Here is a 17,507-nt window from a genome sequence, read left to right on the forward strand (position 1 = left end):
TGATCACTCTTCTCTGTTTAAAATTCTCCAACTGCACTCCCTAGTCCACCTATTCACGAGGGCCCACCACACAAGGCCCTTCGCCATCAGGCTCCTGCCTATTTCAGTAATCTCAGCTCACAGGGCTTCACCCATCCCACCTGAAACTGCAGCCATGTGAAATGACAAAACGTGCAATTTCCCAAACAGGTGGTGCTCCTTCACATTCAACTGCTTTGTCCTGTTTCACATTCACCACTGTGCACACTACTACCACGGTACTTCATACACCGTATTGTTTTGTATCCATCTGTCCTAGCTACTTTAGACTGGGCCATCCTACGCCTTGAACCTAGAAGCACATCTGGCACATGACAAGCACTCAGAAACAACATGGTGCCTATTCTGCTTTGAAGTTGGATACGGTAGGGTATTGGCAGGCTAATACTCCTAACAACTAGAAAAAGCCAGATAAATTACGAAGATAATTTCTTAAAGCATAAGTAGTTGTGGAAGCGATGAGGACTATGTGGGCGAGTACTCTAGCTAGGGTTGAATGTTCAGTGAGCCCACAGTCAATAGCTGTTTCTTTTGGCTTTTTTTTTTTTTGCCCACTCTGGACATTAGCTCAGGAGTACAGCATGGCCCAGGCCGAGGGCCATCACTGAGGCAAGAGAAACCACAATGGTTTAAAAATGTGGTTATGTGGGGCTGAGGGAGGGACAAACCTGCAGTTTTCAGACATCTCAAAATACATGGCTTCTGGAAAATAAACGACTGAGAAATGTCCAAATACAAGAAAGAGATCAACTCCTCCGATTCAAGAAACTCAGTAAATCCAGGTTGGCGGTAGAGAGAAAAACACACACAGACATATCACAGTCAAACTGCTGTAAACTACAACTAAAGAGAAAAATCTTAAAAGTAATGGAGCAGAAAGACTGACAGGTCCTTCTCCACAGAAATGATGAAACCCAGAAGACAGTAGAAGGACATCTTTAAAGAGCTAAGAGGAGGGCAGTCCGGGTGGCTCAGTGGGTTCGTGCTGCCTTCAGTCCAGGATGTGATCCTGGAGACCCGGAATCGAGTCCCACGTCGGGCTCCCTGCACGGAGCCTGCTTCTGCCTCTGTCTCTGCCTCTCTCTCTCTCTCTGTCTCTATAAATAAATAAATAAAATCCTAAAAAGAAAAAAGCTAAGAAGAAATAACTACCAGGCTTGCATTTTATACCCTACGAAACCAGCTTTCAAACCTGAAGGTGAAATAAGAGATGGTTTATGGATTAAAAACTAAGTGAACTCATTGACATTAGGTAATGGGAAAAAATAAGGGGAGAAAATGAACCTAGATAGAAGCATGGCTATGTTGGAGGTAATGAAGAACAATGGAATATACTGATATAAATTAATACTAACTGTACAAAACAATAATTCTATCTTTTGCAGTTTAAGTATAGATCTAAAACCAAAATGCAAGATAATGCACAAAAGAAATGACAAATACCCACAATTTGCTTCAACGTGGATGGAACTGGAGGGTATTATGCTGAGTGAAATAAGTCAATCAGAGAAGGACAAACATTTTATGGTCTCATTCATTTGGGGAACATAATAGTGAAAGGAAATAGACGGGAAGGGAGAAGAAATGGGTAGGAAATATCAGAAAGGGAGACAGAACATGGAAGACTCCTAACTCTGGAAAACGAACTAGGGGTGGTGGAAGGGGAGGAGGGCGGGGGGTGGGGGTGAATGGGTGACGGGCACTGAGGGGGGCACTTGATGGGATGAGCACTGGGTGTTATTCTGTATGTTGGCAAATTAAACACCAATAAAACATAAATTTATTATTAAAAAAAGGTGCATGGGAAGGGATGTAAAAGGAGTTATGTATACGAAGAATCTCGCAGTATCAGGAGGTGGTATGATTATATTAGACTAACATATCAAGAATACATGTTGAAATTTGTAGAGTAAAGTGCCAAAAGAATTATAAAAGAAGTATACTTAGTAAATTCAGACAGTGGAAAAATGGAATACATATTTTTGGATTTATCCAAATACAGGTAAAAAATGAGAAAATGAGAAGCAAAACCTGTGAGTCAAACAGAAAATAAATAATAGAATGGTAGACAGATAGAAGGCTCACTGAAACAATGATTACATTAACACAGACTTTCTCAACAGTGGCACCATTGACATCTTGAGTTTGATAATTATTTGTTAGTGGAAGGCTGTCCTATGCATTGTAAGATATTTATTAGCATCTTTGGCCTCTGTCCCCCAGATGCCAGTAGCATTCCTCCAGGTGTGACAACCAAAAATGTCTCCAGACACTGCCAAATGCCCCATGGAGGGCAAAAATGGCCCTTGGATGAGAACCACTGGTATAGTCATCAAAATCCCAACGGAGGGAACACCTGGGTGGCTTAGCGGTTGAGCGCCTGCCTTTGGTCCTGGGCGTGATCCTGGAGTCCCGGGATCGAGTCCTACATCAAGCTCCTGTCATGGAGCCTGCTCCTCTCTCTGCCTGTGTTTCTGCCTCTCTCTCTGTGTCTGTCATGAATAAATAAATAAAAAGTCTTAAAAAAAAAAATCCCAATGGGATTTTTGTAGAAAGTAACAAAATGACTCTAAAGTTGATATGGGAATGCAAAGTGCCTAGAATAGCAAAGACAATCTTAAGGAAGAGGAATTAGATTGGTAAATTATGGTAGTAGAAGTTCTTACGCTATCTGATTTCAAGATTTACTATACAGGTACAACAAGTAAAGTCAGTGTGTTATTAGCATAAAGAATGACAAACAGAATAGACCCTTCATATGCAACAAATCCATATACCTCACAAAGGCAATGCTGAAATGACCTGGTGGAAAGAACAGTCTTTTTAATGGAAGGTGCCGTGTCACTTGGCTATCCCCTTATGGAAAAATATATATGTCTTGATTCCATCTGACATTGGATTTAAATGTGAAATGTAAAGAAAATGTAAGAAAACAGAGAACAGCATCTTTGTGATCTTGGGGTAGGCAAAGATTTCTTAAACAGGATACAGAAAAGGGCTAACTATATTTTAAAAAAAAGGATAAACTGGATTACATTTGAGTTAAGAACTTCTGTTCATCAAAAGACATCATTAAGAGAGTGAAAAGACAATCCATAAAGGAAGGAAAGATGTTTGCTATATGTCTGACAAAATACTCATATTGATAATAAAAGATTTTTCATAAATCATTAGGAAGAAGACAACCCAGCAAAAAACATAGAAAAGGACTTGAACAGACATATCAAAAAAGGAGATTTCCAAATGGCTAATCAACATATGAAAAAAGACACTAAACATCATTAGTCAGGAAAATGCAATTTAAAACTTCAATAAAATACTGTTATACACCCACCAGAAGGGCTAAGCTGAAAAAAAAGGGAGAAAAAAGACAATGAAAATACTAGGTGTTAGCAAGGAAATGAAGCAACTAGAACTCTCATTCAGTGCTGGTAGGAGTGTAAATTGGTACAACTAATTTGGAAAACTCTTTGGCAGTATCTATTATTTTAAAGGTGAACATATGCATGGTCTATTACCCAGTAATTTCACTCTTTGATAAATGCTCAACAGAAATGCATATATAGGGATCCCTGGGTGGCGCAGCGGTTTGGCGCCTGCCTTTGGCCCAGGGCGCGATCCTGGAGACCCGGGATCGAATCCCACATCGGGCTTCCGGTGCATGGAGCCTGCTTCTCCCTCTGCCTATGTCTCTGCCTCTCTCTCTTTCTCTCTCTGTGACTATCATAAGTAAATAAAAATTAAAAAAAAAAAAGAAATGCATATATAAATATATCAAAAGGTGTGTCAAGAATACACTATACACAATTGCCCCTGAAAATTATTGAATGCCCACCTCCAGTAAAATGGATAAATTGTGGTATATTCTCTAAATGGAGTATTACACAGATAAAGATTTACCACAATTGGACATCTTCAAAAGAACAGGTTATAGACTCAGAAATATATAAACTAGCTTTTTGTAAGGAAGAGAGTATACCAAATTGCTACTTTGAAATGACTATAAAAGGCAATCATATACCTTTATGGGATGGCCATGAAATCACATTTGTGTGACAATATGTCAATTACAGAAGGAATTGTTTAGAGGTTTAGAGACTTAGGAGTCCTAGCTTCTATTCCTATAAAATGCAACCCTGATTATTTAAAGTGGTGCTGCAAAGTTTGATGTTTCTGTAACTGACAGCACCAGGGTGTTCTGGCCCACTGGGATGAGGCATTCAGAAAGAGTGGATTATCTGGCTGAGTAGAGAAAACTGCCCAGAGTTCAACTGTGGCAGTCAGTGACTGAATAAACATAAGCTTGAATAACCAGTTCCCGATTGCTGATGGTCAACTACACCCTTCCTAGTTCAGCATACCCACACTGTGCATGGGAAGCAGTCACTGGAGTGGCAAGGGAAGAGAACTGTAACCATAGTGCATGGCTGAGCCCATTTCCCCCATAGCCCCTTCTCTCCCCATCCTCCCCTCCTCTCTCTGCCTTGTCACAAGGATAGGCTAGGGACCATCCCTGGGCCATGGCATACAGGTGGTGAAGACAAATGGGACAACAGGCACAGGATAAGGTACTATACCTTACAGACACTTAAAGGATAAGATGGTAGATCACAAGGCACTTACTGTATCATACAATCAAGAAGTGAAAAGGGGAGAAAAAGAAAGAAGTCCAAAGGACAACTGGAAAGAGAATGAACATCAACTGTGCAGTGTTCGTGGAGGGAGGAGGATTTGTGCTGGAATTCAGGAATTACGTTTGGGACCGTGAAGGAAGGCTGCTCAAGGTAAAACACCTGTTACAAGCAAAAGCAAGAAGGAAGAAAAGTCAAAGCATCTAATAAATGCAGAAGCAAGACAGAGATGCCATCACAGCAAGTAAGCCACACTTCACCAAGGACTGACATTCTGACTACCTGAGCCTTTGCACTTGCTGTTCCACCATATATTCATCTTTTAGGCCTTTGCTCAAACATAAACACTGAGTGAGCCTTCTCTGATCACTCCTATTTAAAACTGCAATCCATCCTCACTCTTCCTCTCCCTGGCACTCCCTATCTCCTTTCCCTGACTTCAGAGTTTTTCTCCATAGCACTTAGCACCATCCATCAAACCAGATTACCTACCTATTTATTTGTTTATTGTCTCTCTCCTCTCACTAGAATATAGGCTCTAGGAGAGTGATAATTGACAGGTTTGTTTATTGCTTCTGGCACACAGCAGGCATTCAATAAATGCTTGTTGAGTCAACAGCCATATTCTGGTTCTTTCATTGCTAGAGCTTTATTATCAGCTATGCCTGAATTGGATCTGGGTAAAAACTTCCATACTCTTCTTCTCTTGGGGTAATTCCTATGGGTAGGTGACATCATCCTTTATGATAGGGTCTTGTTACATTAATTCTTAAGCGGGAATCATAGCTCTAGATTTTGGCTAGGCCACTTTTAGGCTGTTTCCAAGACAGGGAGAGAATAAGAACACAAATCTGGCTAACTGGATTGAAGTCCTGGCTCTACATCTAGCTGTGTGATTTCCATGAATTTCAATTTTCTTCAACATAACATAAATTTGGTAGATAAGATTTTTCTCCAAAAGTCCTAACTTTGAATAACCAGCATATGGATAAAAAGACTGGGTTCAGATTCCAAAAACAAGAGTTCCAACATAAGAATTGTCAAAACAGGTTCTCGAACAGAAGGAAGAGAATTAATATTTGTTGGAGAAAACCTCACCAAATGCCAGGCATGTACTAGGTATTTTATGTCATAAAAATTCCTCATCCATCAGCTGAGTAACACAAGGCTCAGAGAGGTTAAGTGATGCCCATGGTCACGCAGCAAGCAATGCTAGACCTGGAATTCACCTGAAGCCTATGTGACTTCAAAGGCTGTGTGCACACTTTCCACCATACCAGAGGTTCCTCCAGTCTGTTTATTAGAATCTAAGGGGAACAACGTAAGCACAGATTCCAGGGCCCCACACCAGAGCTACTGAATCAAAACCTACTTTGGGGTGGGGGGGGATGGTAGGTATGCTTATGAATCTATTTTAAAAGTTTGCAAGGTCAGTGTGATGACCAGCCAGGCCTGGTATACATTCTACACAAACTCTGTCTTCTGAAGAATGAGAACCAGGTGATCAAAGTACTTGCTCAGTATCCATCTGGCAGTAGTGTGCAGAGTACGCTGGAGGACTACTGCCCTGGGTGAAACTGACTGGTTTATTTGTACACCTCTCCAACCAAACAGTATACTTTTTTAGTGTTGCAGCTTCACTTGTGATTTTTCACAGTATCTGCCAAACAGTTTCCACTGTTTGTTTAATAAATGAGTAAAATAAGCTGGATAAACATTAAACCTCTAGTATATCTGAAACTTTGTACCTTCCTACTCATCTTTCTTTCTGCCTAGAAATGTTTCCTTCGCATATACTATGTGCCATGTACTGTGCTAAGTTCTTGACAAGGAAAAGGAGTTACAAAGTTAACTGGAGGGACTTAGCCCTGCAAGAGAGGAGTATACAAAATAGAAAGTGGAGGAGGGGAATCAAGGAGACTTTCCATAAATCCTTCCTGAAACTACTTTAGGCTCATTTCCTTTCTAGCTGTCCTCTATAGAGTAGTTGTGAAATTGTGCCTTGTATTACACTAATACTATGTATCTAAAGCTTCTACTAGACAAGATTTTTGGTAGGCAATACATTTTAGAAAAGCAATTCTTAACTTAGAAAAGGGTGTACATCAAGAACATATGTTCCTTTCCCTCACCAGCAGGGCAGTGTCAGAGGAGGCCTAGTGGACAGTAGGACTTTGGCTACTGTCCTGTAATAATGAGGCCACCCCCAGTGAAGTGCAATGGATACTAAGTGGGGAGCTAGAAGTCTCACTTCTCCTAGGAAGTAATGAGGAGCTCTTCCCTTTGGGTGTCAAAGGAGGCTGAGAGAGGACTCTGGACTTCTGTATTGTGCTTGGTTCCCCTGCCAGAGTGGCATCAGAGAAAGCCAGCTAAAACAGAAGACTTAAATAGGATCCAGAGTATCAGAACATAATGCAAAAATGTCCAATCAAAAATCATTCATCATACCAAGAACCAGAAAGATCTCAAACTGAAAGAAGACAATCAATACATCAAACACTGAGATGACAGAGATGTGAGAAATTATTCGACAAAGTTACTAAAGCAGCCATAATTAAAATGCTTCAAGAAGCAATTATGAACTTGCTTGAAGCAAATGAAAGAACAGAAAGCCTCAGCAAAGAAATAGGAGATATAAAGAAAAAATACATGGAAATTTTAGAACTGAAAAATTCCATAATAAAAAGATCAGTAGTTGAGATTAAGAGTAGAATGGAGAAGACGCAGGAAAGAATCTATGAGCTGCAAAATTTAATTAGGTAGTTAGAAACTACCTAATCTGAACTGAAAGAAAATAAGACTGAACCGAGCTTTAGGGACCCACAGGACTGTAACAAAAGATCTAAGAGTTCCAGAAGAAGAGGAGAAAAAGGGTAAGTTTGAAAAAGTACTCAAAATAAATAATGGCTGAAAACTGGCCAAATTTAGCAAGAAACATAAATGTATACATTCAAGAAGCTTAGTGAACCCAAACAAAATAAACCCAAAGAAATTTACACCAATTACCAATTTATACCAATATAATTTCAGATAATTATTTAATTATCACATCATAATTAAACTGCAGAAAACAAACGACAAAAAAATCTTGAAAACAGCCAGAGAAAAATGATACCTTGCTTTTAGGGAAAAAAACAATTCAAATGACAATGGATTTATCATCACAAACCATGTATGCCAGAAGAAAGTGGCACAGTAACTTTGGGGGGGGGAGGGGAGAACTGTTAAGACAGAATTCTATACCCAGCAAAATGTCCATCAGAAATGAAGTGGAAATTAAGTCATTTTCAGATAAAGGAGAACTAAGAGACTTTATCACCAGCAGGCCTGCTCTAAAAACATGGCTGAAGGAAATCCTTTAAACAGAAAGGACACATCAGAAAAAGGAATATTGAAATGTCAAGGAGGAAGAAAGAACACAGTAAGTGAAGATACATATAAATATAATAGGCTTTCCCTATTCTTTTGAGTTTTCTAAATTGTGTTTAACAGTTGAAGCAAAAATTATATCACTGTCTGATTTGGATCTAAATGTGTATGTAGAGGAAATATTTATGACAATTATAAGTGGGAGAGGATAAGGAAACATAAAGGGAAGTAAGGTTCCTATACTTTACTAGTAGTGGTAAAGATAAGTTACATACAAATAACGTAATACCTAGAAGAACCATTAATAATGGTTCCAAAGGGACACCTGGGTGGCTAAGGAGTTAAGCATGTCTGCCTTTGACTCAGGGTGTGATCCTGGAGTCCCAGGATCGAGTCCCACATCGGACTCTCTGCATGGAGCCTACTTCTCCCTCTGCCTGTGTCTCTGCCTCTCTCTCTCTCTCTCTCTCTCTCTGTGACTGTCATAAATAAATAAGTAAGTAAATAAATAAATAAATAAATTTTAAAAAATATTAAAAAAAAGAAATATTCAAGTAACCTATAAGAAAGCTGGAAAAAAAAAACTAGAGAAACAAAAACAGAACAAACAGAAAACAAAAAATAAAATGGAAGATTATGCTATAACATATCAATAGCCATATTAAATATACCAATATACCAATATACCAATGAAAAAACAGATATTATCAAAGTAGATTACAAAATATGACCTGACTCTATGCTCTCCACAAGAAACTCACTTCAAATATGACATAGGTAGGTTGAAAGTAAAAGCACACACAGAAAGATATGCAAACATTAATCAAAGGCAAGCAAGAGTGGCTATATTAACATCAGGTAGACTTCAGAGCAAAGAAAATGACCTGAGAAAGAGGGACATTCTATAATCATTAAAGGGTCAACCCATCAAGAAGACACAGCAATACTAAAAGAATTATGTCAAAACACAAATCCTAAATACAAAACAACCACAAAATATGTGAAGCAAAAATGCATTAAAACTGAAAGTATAGGTGGTCACCCCAAGTACAGGTGGTGACTTCAACATTCTACGGTCAACAATTGACAAAATTGGTAGAAAATCAGCAAGGATAACAGAAGAACTCAACAACACATCTACCTACAGGATCTAATTAACATTTAAAGAATACTCCAACCTACAACAGGCAACCCTTTCAAGTGCCCACAGAGCATATATCAAGACAAATCACATCCTGCATCATGACACAGAGAATATAGTATGTCCCCCAACTATGATAGAATCAAACTAGAAATCTCTGTAACAGAGAGAAAGGAGGAAAATCTCTAAACACTGGGAAACTAAGCAACATATTTCTCAATAATCCATGGATCAAAGAGGAAATCTCAAGGGAAATTCTAAAAGATACATAGAAACAAATTAAATTTTTTAAAAAAGATTTATTTATTCACGAGAGACAGAGAAGAGAGAGAGAGGCAGAGACACAGGCAGAGGGAGAAGCAGGCTCCACACAGAAGCCCAACGTGGGACTCGATCCTGGGACCCCAGGACCATGCCCTGGGCCAAAGGCAGGCGCCAAACCACTCGGCCACCCAGGGATCTTAAACGAATGAAATTTAGTAAAAATACAATGTATCAAAATTTGTGGGACACAACTCCAGTCATGCTGAGAGGGTAATTTTTTTTTTTTTTTTGCGAGAGAAATTTATTGTAGTTAATACATACATTAAAAAAGGGGAAAGAAAAAAAAAAAAGGGGAAAGGTCTCAAATCAATAATCTAAACTCCCACCTTAAGAACCTGGAAAAGGAGGAGCAAAATAAAACCAAAGCACGCAGAAAGAAGGAAATAATAAAGAGAACAGAAATCAATGAAATTGAAAATAGAGAAAAATCAATGAAACAAAGAACTGGTTTTTTGAAAAGATCAATAAAATCAACAAACTTCTAGCAAGACTGAAAGAGGGAAAGACAGACAGATATCAAAGGATAATACAGGAATATCACAAAAACTTCACACACATATTCGACAACTTAAATGAAATAATCAAAAAATACTACAGCTCACCCAATATGAAATAGATTATTTGACCAACCTTATAACGTTTTGCCATTTAAAAACTCAAAAAGAAAAAGAAAACAAATCCAGAGGCCCAGATGGTTTCACTGGGAATTTCTACCAACCGTTTAAGGAATTAACACCAATTCCACACCATTCTAGAAAAAGGAGGAAAATTTTCCAACCTATTTTACCCTGATCCTGAAACCCAACAAATACATAAATCAAAAAACTGCAGACCAATTTCCTTCATGAACATAGATGCAAAAAATCCTAAATAAAATATTATTAGATATACTTTGCATGTAAAAAGAATTACACACCATAACAAAGTAGGGTGTATGCTAGGGATGGAAGGCTGACTCAATATCTGAAAATCAATCAGTGTAATTACGTATTAACGGGCTAAGGAAAAATCACATGATTCTATCATCTTATCTTTCAGGCTTCTAAATGCTGAAGTGTTTGAGGACTCAGTCATTGAACTTCTCTTCTTTCTGGTCCTATTCTCCCTATGACTCCCATACTTATATCTCCATCAGATCTCTCCCTTGAACTCTAGACCCATACATAAATCCAACTGCCTATGAGACACCTCTATCTGGATAGGCATTTCCACGTGGATATGTACAAAGCTAAACTCCTGCTTTTGCTCCCCAGATCAGCTCTTTCTATAATTCAATAAATGCAAACTCTCATTTTTATGGTTGCTTGGGCTAAAACCTTTGGGGCCATATAGACTCATCTTTGTTCTATACCTCATATATAATTTGTCAGCAAATCCTGTTCTTCCTCTAAAAGACAGAATCCCCGGATTCCTATCCCCAGAATCTGACCATCTCTCACCACCTCCACCCTGTTCTGAGTCATCCTTTCACCTGGGTTATGACAACAGCTGCTGAACTGCTCTTCCTGCTTCCATCCTTGCAGTCTTGCTGTTCTCTGCTTAACAGCCACGATGGTTCTCTTTTGCTCAAAAAGCATTCGGTGAACTCTTATTTCATTCTGAGTATTATCTAAAATCCTTCCTACTGCTTACAGGTCCCTACATGATATGGTCCATGTCATGTGGTCCCTGGCTACTTTTCTGAGCTCATTTCCAGCATTCTGGTTCACATCACTCCAGCCTTACCATCTGTCCTGCTGTTCCTCAAAAATGCCAACAATGGTCTGACAATCGCACTTGGTTTTCCTTCTGCCTGGAACAACATTCCACCATACAGGATATGGCTTGTTCTCTCATTTCTTTCAGGACTCTGACCGAATGTCACCCTATCAGGGAGGCCTTTTTTGATCAGTATATATAATACACTCCTACCCTCCCACAAATGCATTCTTCATCCTCCTTACCCTTCTTGATTTTTATTCAAGGTAGATACCATTTTCTGACTTGTTTTATACCTGCATATTTATTAAATCTATCTTCTCTTGCAGAAGGTCTGCTTCCGGGGACGTAGATTGGTTTTGCTTAAAATAGTGCTTGAGACACAGGTGTTCAAAAATTATTTGCCGAAAAAATGAATCACTGGCTCAGGAGTGAAGACTTTGGGATTAGACATCATATAACCTTGATGTGACTCCTAGCTCTGTCATTTTCTATGTCCAAGTGATACTGGACAGATTACTCAACTATGTTTTATGTTTTCTCATCTTTCAAATAGTGATAATAATCCACATCCCACAGAAATGTTGTTAAGGATTAAGTAAAACAAAATATGTAATGTGCTTAATACAAAGTGATTTGGTGTAAGTGTTCATTCAGTATGTGATAGTGCTGCTTAATATAGAAACATGGTCCAGATTTGGACTCGGGGGCCCTAGGTTACAATTATAACTACATTTTGACTGTGTAATTTTAGGGCATTTGCCTTTTTTATATTAATTCACCCAATCAGCTCTGAATAAGGTGGCAGGATGAGAAAACTAAAAAAGATGCAGTCCTTTCCCTCTAATCTTAGTTATGTGATCTTGGGTAGGTCGCCTAACCTGTCTTGTTTCCTAATTTGCCAAATGAGAATAACACAATAACTACCTTATATAGCTCTGTCGTGAGGATTAAATGTGTTACTGTGTGAAAACAGCATCTAATCTCATAGCAATTGCTCACTATGTTGGCTACAAATATGATTACGATGATTCTAGTCTGGAAGAGGAGTGAAAGAGCTAAACAAAGAGCTACAATATGGTGCAGTGAGAGCAAAAACAGTCAACTAGAAGAATGTCTCTTAACTAGGGTTTCCCCATAACTGGTAAGTTCCACGATAACCAGGATCTTTTAAAACTCTGTTATGTGTACAACAACCTAACTCCCTACCACCAACCCCACAGCAGCTGGAAGGACAAATTTCTCTACTGATTTGATCGTTGGAATTTAAAACGTTTTAAAAATACGTCAAGAGGATAGTCTCAAACAGCGTTTTAAAGGAGATCAATGGAACCAATGACCTCCCTGCCCCCACTCTCAAAAAGGTTAACATACTGCTTAAATTTGAGAAACGGTCAAATGGACCCCCCAGAGGGCAAGGGCAGCACAAGGGCAGCACGCAATTTCCTCAAAGAAGCAACTAAATTAAGAGCACAAAGGTGTGTTTTATGGCAGTGCTGTCAGAGTAAAGCTCAGAACTGGACATTAAAGGGTGGTCCTGGAGATCGAGTGCGGGCACACCAGATGAGAAGGCGGGGGGCGGGGGGTCACCTTTGGAGAAAGAACAGCAAGAGCCAAGGCGTGAAAAGTGCACGTGGGTGGCTTGGCACAACCAAAAGGAAGCTGGGGGTGGGGGGGCGGAGAGCAGGACGGGTACGGAGAAGACTGCGGCCTGGGGCCTGCCAGACGAGGGAGAAAGCGCCCCCCCGCCCCGTACCCATTCCTGATCCCTCGACATGAGTGTCTCTACCGGATCTCCCTCTACGGCTTCCCGGTTGCTGGGTTCCCTCTTGCTCCCGCCACTCTTCCCTTACCTCGTCTTCCAGCCTTTCCCTCACTCTCCCGCCTCCTTCGCCCCGCCGGAAGTGACGTGTAACTAGCGCGCCACAGAGCGCCAGAAAGGTTCTGCGGGAGCGGGAGAAAGGGTTCCGGCGAGACTCCCTGCGCCTGCGTGCGGGCGGGAGCGGTCAAAGCGCCTTCCGGAGGCCGCCGGACTGCGCTTCTTTGCCCGTCTGTCGCTTTCGAAGTGCCCTGAGCGAGGTTCGGGGAGGCCGCCGCCACTGGAGGGGCGTTTTTCTGTAGCTCTGACACCTCCCGGTGCCCAGCTACTCCGGCCCTTGCCCTTTGACCCTGCTCGCGGCGGGGTGAGAGGTCGGTGGCCATCTTGTGGCGGCGGCGCGGGCGGCTGTTACTGCGGAGACCCATCCCCTCCCCCTCCTCGCCCCCTGGCCGTCAGTCAGTCAGTAAAGAGCCCCGCAGGCGGTCAGGTGAGGCCCGGGCCTCGTGCGGTCGCTCCTCCCGCCGCACTGGGCGGCCCAGGCCGCTCCCTGCAGGGCCCCGCCGCCGCCACCATGTCCTCCTTCTCCGAGTCGGCGCTGGAGAAGAAGCTCTCGGAGCTGAGCAACTCTCAGCAGAGCGTGCAGACCCTGTCGCTGTGGCTCATCCACCACCGCAAGCACGCGGGACCTATCGTTTCTGTGTGGCACCGAGAGCTCCGCAAAGGTAAACACCCCCTGGGCCCTCCCCCCATCCCACTCCCGAGGCTCCCCTCAGCTGCTTGCTTTCCAAGCCCGGGCCTCTGCGCCTCTGAGGGGCGCAGGCAGTGTTATCCCCATTTCTCAGAGAAGGAAACTGAGGCCCAGGAAGGTTCAGGGTACTTGCGTGAGGCTCCCAGACTGCGAGCTCGTCCAACCCCCCCCCCCCCCCCCCCCGCAGGCTACTCCTGACACCTGGGACTGTTCTTATCTCGACAGCCTCGTAGAGGGCACTGGCCCTAGGCTGTTGTGTGCCCGTGGCTTGGCTGAGCGTTTGGAGTGAGGACCAGAGCACTGGAGTGAGACTGCCCCCCCGGATGCAGCCCTGGCTCAGCCGCCTACTAGCTGGATGACACTGGGCTAGGGTCTTCCTCTCTCTGTGCTTCTGGTTTTCTCATCCAGAGGACGAGGACGAGGACGAGGGTAGCTGCCCCTTGCAGAGCCTTTATTCTGTGCGGGTCAAGCATGCCAAGACCTTTCTGGATATCCTCACACTGGGTCCTCGGACACATCTGTGAAGTGGGTACAGTTACCCCCATTGTGGACGCCTCGGGCCGAGCTGCCTAGACTTTGCCTCTCAAGCTCGTGCATCTTTCATTGATTCCAGGCCCTGCTCAGGATCTGACAGACGGACCCCGAGCTCAGCCCGTTCAGTGCCAGGCACCGGGTTGGATGCCTGATAACACGTTGGCTCCAGAGGCCATCTGCCTGGAATTTAAGCCTGATTCTGCTATTCACTGACCCCAGCGGCTTAGCCTCTCTGACCCTCAGTTTCCTTACCTGTGACATGGAGGTGATGAAGACTGATATTTACTGTGCCTTTACTTATGTGCCCGGTGCAGTACTGATATTTTTACATACACTGTCATTTTTTAAATTCTCAGAGTTCTCTGGAGTAGGAACTTTGCAGATGAGGAAAACTGAGGCTCAAACAACTTGGCTGTGGTAAGGAGTAAACAGGATAATCCAAATGAACATCTAGCATGGTGTCCAGCACAGTTTAGGCATTTCATAAATAATGGTGAAACGGGACTACTGGTGACTCAATGTAAGGCATGGTCTTTGCCTTCAAGTTGCTTGTAGCCTGGTGGGGCAGGATAGGCACTTTTATAGCTGTTAACCTGATAATTCCATACCAGGAAGCTGAGGAAATGAAGCTTAGAGCCATTTTGGAGCTTAGATTAGCCTCTGTGTAGTAGGCCCTTGATAGCATAGGAAGTAACTTTACATGTGTTTTCTACTATCTGTGAGATGGAGTAGGTTAAGTGGTGTTTTCAGTGCCTTAGACCTGGTGAGGCTAGATTGCATTAGGCTGTCAGACACCAAGATCCTGATTCTTCCAGGAGACCGACCCAGTTCTAGCCTCGCAGAGACTCGCCTTCCCACAAATACATGTGCTGTATGCTGTACTGAGATGGGGTCCCCTCCGGGCAGTTGGAGAATAGAGTCTGGAGCCCCCGAATTCTCCTCCTTCTACCCTACTTGAGTTATGGAAAATAACAATTTAGAGAGTGCATTCATCTATGAAGCACTTTTAACCCTAATCTCATGTGATCCTAATTTCATAGAACCTTCTGTTTTAAGGAGACCAGCATTGTTATCTCCCTTTTATAGATGAGAAGGTAAAGATATGAAGAGATTAGTGCTTTGTTAGGGGCGTATTGCTGGAGCATAAGCAAGAGCCCTCTGATGCCAAAATTTGTACTTTCAAGTATCCAGTGCCTCAGTGCCCCTTAATAAGTGAAGGTGATCGATCATCTGGACTCCAACCAAACCCATAGCACTTATGTTGATCAGAATTAGTCAATGTATCCCACCCCATCCCATACCAATTTAGCATTTATTTCATGCTTACTAGTTTTGTCTTTTTCACTAGGTTTGTGTTTTGAGGGAGAAACTAGGTCTCCTTGTTTCTTTTCAACACCCATAACATTTAGCATGGTGCCTGTTACACAGTTTAAAAATAGGTTAGGAGTTCGATTGTCTCCAACTTCATTTTCATGGTTGAACAGAGGATCTAAACAGCACGACCTAATACAACTTTCTGTAAAATGTTTTATATCCATAATGCCCAACAAGGTAGCCACTTGCCACATGTGGCTATTGAGCATTTGAAATATGTGACTAAGGAATTTAAAAAAATTTTTTAAAGATTTTATTTATTTGAGAGGGAGAACTCAGGGGAGGGGGAGGGCAGAAAAAGGGGGAGAGGTAGATTCCTCATGGGGCAGGAAGCCCAATGTGGGGCTTGATCCCAGGACCCGAAGATCATGAGCTGAGCTGAAAGCAGACACTTAACTGACTGAGCCACCCAGTAGCCCAAGGAACTAAAATTTTAAATAATTATGCTAGTTACAATTCAAGTGTTCAGTAGCCATATATGGCTAGTAGCTACCATACTGGATAGTGCTAAGGTAGAGGATGCTCTTCCAAGCCTCAGGATACAGCTTCTTAATACCAAGGCTTCTTTCATGAATTGAGAATGCCTCCACAATGAAGTGGAAAAAGATTTTATGCCTTCTGTTCAAATTGACTAGCCCCCTAGATTCTGGCCCACCCTGTGTCTTTAAAAGTGGACATTTCTATCTGTGGTTAAGTCATTTTCCCTAAGATGTTGACAGACTATCTTTGAGTTGCCGTCAAAATATTTACAGGATTTAAGAAGTTATTATTATTTGCTTAACTACTACTTTTATTCTTGATGGGTTATTGTCTTTCCACTTTCTAGGAATAATTCTTAATTTATCCCTTTGGGCTCTGTTCTAGGTAGAACTTTCCTTCTTTATGGAGAAGTTTGATGTAAAATGCTCTTAGATGAATATTTTTTAGTAATGTTTTTATATGTTGGCATGAATGCAGATAAATAGGCTCACAAACACACACACACACACACACCCCAACTTTCTTAGATGTCAAAACCAGCTAAACAAGTAAAATTTTTTGGTCAACTAGTTGTATAAATTTTGCCTAACGACTATTCCATCCCATTTGGAATAGGCATAGATAGAGGGTAAAAGGATTTATTTTGTCATATTGGAAAGCTGTCTCAACAAGTGAGCTGTCACCTGGGACTAGAGTAGAGAAAGGGTGTATGTGTTCAAGTGCTCAGGGCTTTGTGATACCACTTTTACACACATACTGACTTTGGCTTCAGGATGCTGGATGTAGAGGGATAGCGTTTGATCCTCAATAAATCCCCATTGCAAAGTTTGAGGATGATAAAAACTTAATTGGCATTGTAAATAGTGAAAACTTTGACTCCGGCCTCTTGGCTATCATATTTGCAGTACTGAAAAATGTATCATGTCTTAATTGTCCAAATTGACATTTTATACAGTGAATTCTGGGTTTTTAAACATTTATTTTGTGGCATTTATAAAGCTTCGCTAAGTCAGATTTGCTTTGTTGAAGTTCTGTTGTCCTTTTGAATCCCGTAACTCATGGGTTATATAGACTTGGTAGTTTTACTTGTTGCAACATCCCAGAACAAGGTTTGCTTCAAAGAAAGAAAAGCCTTTGTCATAATGATACCTTTGTAGCACTGGTAGACATTGTAACTATTGACACTTGATCTGCTTTGGATAATAGAGTAGTTAAAGATTAGATATTATCGTCAGTTAGCCCTGCGAACTAGCTTCTTACCAGAAGGTTAATACAACTCAGGGTATCCATATTCAATTTTACAAATAATTTAAGTCATTTTAAACTGTTACATGCTCTTAAAAATCTTGT

At 41.5% G+C, this 17,507-nt stretch overlaps 2 protein-coding genes across 8 annotated transcripts in view; one reads left to right on the plus strand and one right to left on the minus strand.

Moving 5' to 3' along the window:
- The window catches only part of TTI1 (TELO2 interacting protein 1), a 46,549-nt gene extending 33,379 nt beyond the window's left edge, over nt 1–13,170 (minus strand). For all 6 annotated transcript variants that reach the window (XR_013365253.1, XR_013365255.1, XR_013365256.1 and 3 more), the window contains exon 1: nt 13,056–13,170. The gene's annotated coding sequence lies outside the window, so the exon portion shown is untranslated. The remainder of the gene's footprint in view (nt 1–13,055) is intronic.
- RPRD1B (regulation of nuclear pre-mRNA domain containing 1B) overlaps nt 13,165–17,507 on the plus strand; it is a 52,737-nt gene continuing 48,394 nt past the window's right edge. The window contains exon 1 of one of the 2 annotated variants that reach the window (XM_077873129.1): nt 13,165–13,743. In XM_077873129.1, coding sequence (XP_077729255.1) covers nt 13,593–13,743 — 151 coding nt within the window. In that variant the 5' untranslated portion in view covers nt 13,165–13,592. The remainder of the gene's footprint in view (nt 13,744–17,507) is intronic. The other variant, XM_077873128.1, reaches the window with a different exon arrangement.

This window comes from Canis aureus, chromosome 26 (assembly GCF_053574225.1).
Source record: "Canis aureus isolate CA01 chromosome 26, VMU_Caureus_v.1.0, whole genome shotgun sequence".
NCBI classification, from domain to species: Eukaryota; Metazoa; Chordata; class Mammalia; order Carnivora; family Canidae; genus Canis; species Canis aureus.